The 6257-nt window shown below is 42.0% G+C and overlaps 1 protein-coding gene across 1 annotated transcript; it reads right to left on the reverse strand.

Annotated features, from left to right (window-relative positions):
• Positions 1–291: 291 nt before the first annotated feature.
• Positions 292–4387, reverse strand: LOC137142087 (GTPase IMAP family member 5-like). The gene is made up of 2 exons (XM_067531322.1): positions 4348–4387; positions 292–2328 (listed from the first exon to the last, which is right to left on the reverse strand). The coding sequence occupies exons 1-2, from the start codon at positions 4385–4387 to the stop codon at positions 1505–1507; spliced, it is 864 nt and encodes a 287-aa protein (XP_067387423.1). The 3' UTR covers positions 292–1504.
• Positions 4388–6257: the final 1870 nt, after the last annotated feature.

Raw genomic sequence — 6257 nt, forward strand, 5'->3', positions numbered from 1 at the left:
GGGTGAGTGAGGTTCTGTGCCCTGCATTGTGCAGGTGGTCAGACTGGATTATCTTAATGGTATCTTCTGACCTCATAGTCTATGAGTCATCTCATGTTATAACCCAAAATGCAGTACATGAAACACAGAAGATTTCTCCCTGCGTCTATATTTTGTTCGATATTTGTTGTTTCACTTTCCTATTCTCATCCTCTGTTATCTTTAACCTTTATGTATTAAGAAGTATAACAAACATGAACCTTCAATCTATATAACTTTATTTCAGATTAAGAAAAAACAATGAAAATCCAGAACAATTATTAAGTTTCTATGTGAGTAACAGTCTACTTTCAGTTTCTGGAACAACCTCCATTTTGAACTGCCTTACTACACTGCCATTGCAGACCGGCCATGGAGACTCCTTTCCACTCAAAGTAACAGAACTGTGCATTAAAAATGCAGTGACAACATCTTTTGGTTGCATATCCATATTCCCCACAGTCCTGTTAAATCACTGGGGTCAGAGATCCTGGGAATGTAAATCCCCATGAAAATGGATTGCACTTCCTCAATCAGCACTGCCAGAAGTTTTATTACATGGATTTCATTTTCAGAGAACTTTTTGATGTGCAAGTTATTTGCTCACACAAGGGACTGTCCAAATGCTGATCTCTGTATTCAGAGGAAATTGCCATTGTATTTGACAGCAGTTCTAACTGAGAAAGAAACTGAAGATTAATATTTTTAAAGTAACAGTTCCATATATTACCATATTTTAAATGCACATCTCTGGTCAGGTTTACACACCTTGCTTTCAAAATATCAAATGAAGGTACACTTGGAGATCCATCTACTCACAGGTCGAAATTTGGTCCTCTACGTGTTCAAGATTTTACGTTCAGTGGAAACTTTACAATGTTCAATGTCTCAGAGGTCAAACTACTGTAAAAGTACATGATAACTGAAGTTGTTTCATACCTCTATCCAAAGGGCTAAATTGAAATCTGTTACATAACTGTACATTCATAAACTGTAATCCATTGAAATGAATAGAGCTATTCCACTGCAAATCCAGAGTCATTGAGAGTAGTTACATGGACTTAATTCATACTACATCATGGAAACTAATAGAGTTAAACTAGTGCAAAAGCAGGGTAAATGAGAGCAGAATTTGATGTAGGATTTAGAAGAGCTGAGTTCTATTCCCAGTTCTGCCATTGACCTGCTCGGTGACCATGAGCAAATCACGTCACCAATCCCAGCCTTAGTTTTCCCATCTGTAAAATGGGGAGAATGATACCACTCTCCTTTGGAAAGCACTTTGAGATCTGCTGATCAAAAGCTCTATATAACAACTCAGTATTATTATTATATATGGTGTTAATAAGGAAGAAATATAAATATTTTTACTTGTATTTTGTATAAATGTGCTGCACAAGCATAAGGGTGAGGGTGCATGAGACGCTGCGATGTAGAGTTTGGGAAGCAGTAGGGTTATGTTACAATGAAACTTTATTAATGGCTGTTAAAGAAGGAGATAAATCAGGAGAGGTACAAATACAACAATGCAAACTACAGCAACCCAAAAGCCCAAAATAACTGTTCTATGCTTTGTAAAAACTGGTTTCACAGTCTTCACTCTGGCTGTGTTATTTATTCCTCTATGGCGTCTCACATTTCCTTCAGTTAAATTAGATTTCATTTTTTTCTCTCTGATATATCTGCTCTCATTCTTCTGATCCATTTTCTGGATCATTTCAATCAGCTCAGAAACCTGTTTTTCCTGCTCTGTTTTTTCAGTTGTTTTATTATTGAAAGCGCAATATCGATTCTCACACTTCTGAATAAGCTTCTTAAGAGCTTTGTTGTCTGTGTCTCTCACAAAGTCATCCAGTGAGCCAGCCCCTAAATCTTCTTTCCGGGTGAACATCACAATCATGTGCCTCAGGGCGTCAGCTCCAAAAATCTTCTTTACTTGCTTCACTGCTTTCTTGTCTTCTGCAGTGTAACGGCCCACCTGGGTCACCAGCAGCAGAGCATGGGGACCTGGGGAGGAGAGTGCGATACAGCGATCAATCTCGCTACGTTTTTCTGTAGGACAATCCTTTTGGTCAAAAATGGCAGGTGTGTCAATAACCACAAACTTCCTTCCATTCCAGATCCTTTGCCCTTTTGCACACGTCACAGTGACTGACTGTGCCCCGAGTTTTGACACAAACTTTGGGTCTCCAAGGATGGAGTTTCCTGTTGCACTTTTCCCAGCTCCAGTTTTGCCGACGAGGATGATTCTGAGTTCTGATCTCCTGCCGTCATCTGTGGCTGCTGGTTCTGATTCCATATCTGGATCTACTGGAAACACGTTTGACAGAGTAAGAACACGAGTAGTACTTCTTCTATGATTATAGCTGTGAGGCCCAAGATGGGTCAGAACATTAGTCTTTTACCAGTGAGGACACTGATTCAAGTTAGATTTAGTTCACTAGTGGAATCCAATTTCTCATTTTATCCTGATCCATGGTCATTCAGCTCCATCATTAAACCACAGCACAGTTTAGTACATTTATCTTTCTCCAGTCAAGCACACACCAAGACTGGAATAGCAGGAATTTCAAGTTGTGACTGAAGGGTTTAAGCAGAGCTGTGTGTGGAGGTTTGGGGTGCAGTGCTGACTGGAATAGCCAGGGGAGTGTGAGTCTGGACTGAGGGGTGTTGGCAGATGTTTGCCCCATGGCTGATTTTTGCCAGTGTGATTGAGTCCCTTTATGTTTAAGAACATTTAAAATTTAACACACCCACTGAAATGTAAAAATAGATTTTACAGAATCTTTTGTTGTTTCCTCAGCCACAGATTCTGGCCAGTGATACTATGGGGATGAGGGGCACATAAGAAATCAAATGGAATACAATGTGATGATCTAGACTCCAGAACCCTAGAGTTTATATGGTTCTTATCGCCACAGTATCTGAGTCCGCCACAGTCATTAATGGATATATCCTCAGTGTGAAATAAGGGGAAACCATCCCAGTTTTAAAGATGGGAAACTGAGGTACAGAGGCAGACTAAGTGATTTGCCGAAAGTCACACAGGGAGTCTATGGCTGAGCCATAGATTTTAACCCCTCTCCTGTGTCCCTGTCCAGTGTTCTGGTCACTACAGCATCTTTCCCACTTGCCCTATACAAAATAAACTTAGTTGTGGTGAAGGGAGGTATCAGCAGATGATCCCCAGTCCAGGAACCACTTCTCCAATGAGATGGCGGTCATGACCAAAAGACACTTCTTCACATAAAGAGCTGACAATCTAAGTTTAATACACAGACTACAGGTGAATAAAAGAAATAGATTAGACTGTGAGACCGTTATCCCTTGTTACAGCACATCAGCTGCCTCACTGTTGTCATGTTTTTATAAGCACCATGGGACAGGTTTAAGGAGCAATTTAAAGGAGGATAATATGGAGTTTTACGCTCCTGCCACGTGCAGATGGTGGCACAGGAGACTTTGCAAAAGTGCTCTTCCAAAAAATGGATAATGATGAAGGCTGGCATCACTGGCAGAGTGGACATGCACATCCACTTCTCTCTAGCATATGAGGGATGATAGGTAGGGCAGACATAGACTACGAAAAGACTTAACATTAGAGACAATTCATTCGATGTGTGGAAGAAGGGGGAGCCAGTGGAAGGACCCAAAGAGGAAGAGTGATATGATTGAAGTGATGAGTCAGGAAGATGTTTTTTGCAATAGTATATTCAGTGGATAGAACTGGGGCAAGATTGCATTTGCCAAGATGAGATAGGAGGAAGCTGAGAGGTAAAGAGGGCCTGGATGAGAGTTTTAGCTGGGCGGACAGTCAGGAAAGGCTGGCTCTGAGAGATGCTGTGCAGGAGGAAGCAGCAAGATTTAGGCATGGCCTGGAGGTAGGGGTCTAAAGAAATGGTGGAGTTAAAGGTGATGTCCAGGTCACAGGCCTGAGTGACATGGAGGTTTGTGGTATTGGGCAGAGTAGCTGAGGAAAAGAGGAAAAGTGGAGGGTTTTACTGAGAAAGATGAAAAGCTCTGTTATGGCCATTTTGAGATAGAGTTGAAGGCTGGACATCAACAATGACATGTCAGAAGGACAGGCTGAGAGTTTAGTTTGGAGAGCAGGAGACAGTCCAGAAGTGGAGATTTGTGAGTCATCAGCACAGAGATCATAGATAAAAGAATGTTTATCTTTTAAATATATAGAATCAGAGAGAAAATAGGAAGGGGCCCGGAACAGAGCCCTCTGGACCCCCATTGAATGTTGGAGCGGAGAAGAGGAGGGTCCTCTGAATGAAGCACTGAAATGTGGCCACAGTAAGGCTCTTTGTGTAACTTTCTCACCATAGGCTACATCTTCTCCTTCGCACGTCCTCCCTTTCATCTCTCTGAAATAGTGACATTAAAACGTGTTATTTATTTACAAACATTCTTTAACCTCCGAGCTCAGAATTTAGAAAATACTGTATTAGAAATACTCAGCTCACTGCCTTGAAATCTTGATTATGGACAGACCAGTGAGTTTCTGAAAAGGACACTTGGATTCTTTGTATTTAATGTCCAACCTTCTTCTTCTTCTTCCTCAAATTTGCTCAGTTTAGAAATAAAGGCTCTGATTCAGCAAAGTACTATCCTAAAGTATGTGTTTAACATCAATCACAAGTAGTCCTACTGACCTGTGACTTCAATGGAACTATTCATGCGCTTAAGAAATATGCTTAAGTACCATGCTGAACTGTGGCCATAGGTAATGATCTTGCAAACACTTATTCACTCGTTTAAGAACGTGGCTGGTCCCGCTGAAGTCAGCGGGTCTACTCACATACTTAAACACACATGGAAGATTGGGGCTATATCAATTTTCCTAACTGCCAGTAACTCAAGCTGAGATGGGTGTATGAAAATCACATACTCTGGTATGGAGGACGGGTCCATCAATGGCTGTTAGCCAAGATGGGTAGGAATACAACTCCATGCTCTGGGTGTCCTGAAGCCTTTGACGACCGGAAGCTGGGAGGGGATCACAGGGCATGGATCACTCGATAATTGCTCTGTTCTGTTCATTTCTGATGAAGAACTTGGCATTGGCCATTGTGGAAGACGGGATACTGGGCTAGATGGACCATTGGTCTCACCCAGTGTGGCCGTTCTTATATTCTTATGTACTGCTACTATGTACATAAATACATTTTCTTCAGCAGCCAGAACTGGAATCACAGCTTACCTGACAGCTTGACTGGTGACGCCTGAGGCTGAAGAGAACACAGCCAGAGAGGGAGCAAGGCATGCAAGGTGTGAGGCACACACTACATCTAGACTTCAGGAGGAAAACACAGAAAGGGCCCCCAGTGATACCCAGACAGCGAGACTGGCCCTCTCTCAGCGGGACCTCTCAGCTGATATAGGGGCAACCCAAATGCTCTGCCTGAAAAGCCTCACATGGCATGGTTCCTTTCTTACAGCTCAGTTGGACCATCCCCTAGAGGCTGAGTTATATTGTGACAACTGAGTGCTTCAGTTTGCAGCTTACAAATGCTGGAACTGCAGCAGCCTCTGGAGTGAAGAGCAGCCGTTAACCAGTGGGCAGGTCTCTGCACTACAGTGTGGGAAGGAGACAATTTATTCAATGACAGTGAGACAAATCCTACTTGGAAAAAAATCGATCATTACTCTGTGTCCGCACCCAGCCAACAACAGGACTCATGCACTGCATGTTTGGTCTGAGAATTCCAAACACTAAACTACATGAAAATTATTTTTTCTACAGCACTTTGAGAGCTAAATTTGAAACAGTCGCTCCTGGGAAGCGAAATATTTTCAATGTAATGCTTCAACTCCTAACTCGTCCCTTCAGCAGAGTCTCCCATACTGCCTCGGGTCCCCCAAGTGAGCATTTCCATACCTTAACACATTTGGATTCCCTTAAAATTGAAGCTTAACTCTGAACTTGTGCAGTTTGTAGTACTTGTTTTTAGGATAATTGCAGCATTCTTGTCATGTTCTTTAACCTTAACCCCAGTATAACATAGCTTTTCCTCTGGGAATAAATATGTAACAAATGTTAAATGCTCTAGCTGTTTGACATATGCAGTAAACATGGCATGACATGCTTGAATTACTTACGTCTCCTCTTTCTTTATCACCTGCAACACTCCAGCCTTCCTTACCTCTTCTCATTTGCTTCACTGTTGTTTCTTATTTTAAGCTAACGCCTTGATCCTGCAGGCACTAACACTCATGCTTAAATTTAAAGA

The sequence above is a fragment of the Emydura macquarii genome, unplaced genomic scaffold, assembly GCF_026122565.2.
Source record: "Emydura macquarii macquarii isolate MOO-44397 ecotype Brisbane River unplaced genomic scaffold, CSIRO-AGI_Emac_v2 contig_3135, whole genome shotgun sequence".
NCBI lineage: Eukaryota > Metazoa > Chordata > Testudines > Chelidae > Emydura > Emydura macquarii.

What these genes read in the sequence shown, in the direction of transcription:
- LOC137142087 (XM_067531322.1), bottom strand. Translation starts at nt 4,387, where the DNA reads ATGAAAGGGAGGACGTGCGAAGGAGAAGATGTAGCCTATG. An exon ending in AGGAGAAGATGTAGCCTATG is followed by an intron (nt 2,329 to 4,347) that starts GTGAGAAAGTTA and finishes ACGTGTTTCCAG; the next exon opens with TAGATCCAGATATGGAATCA.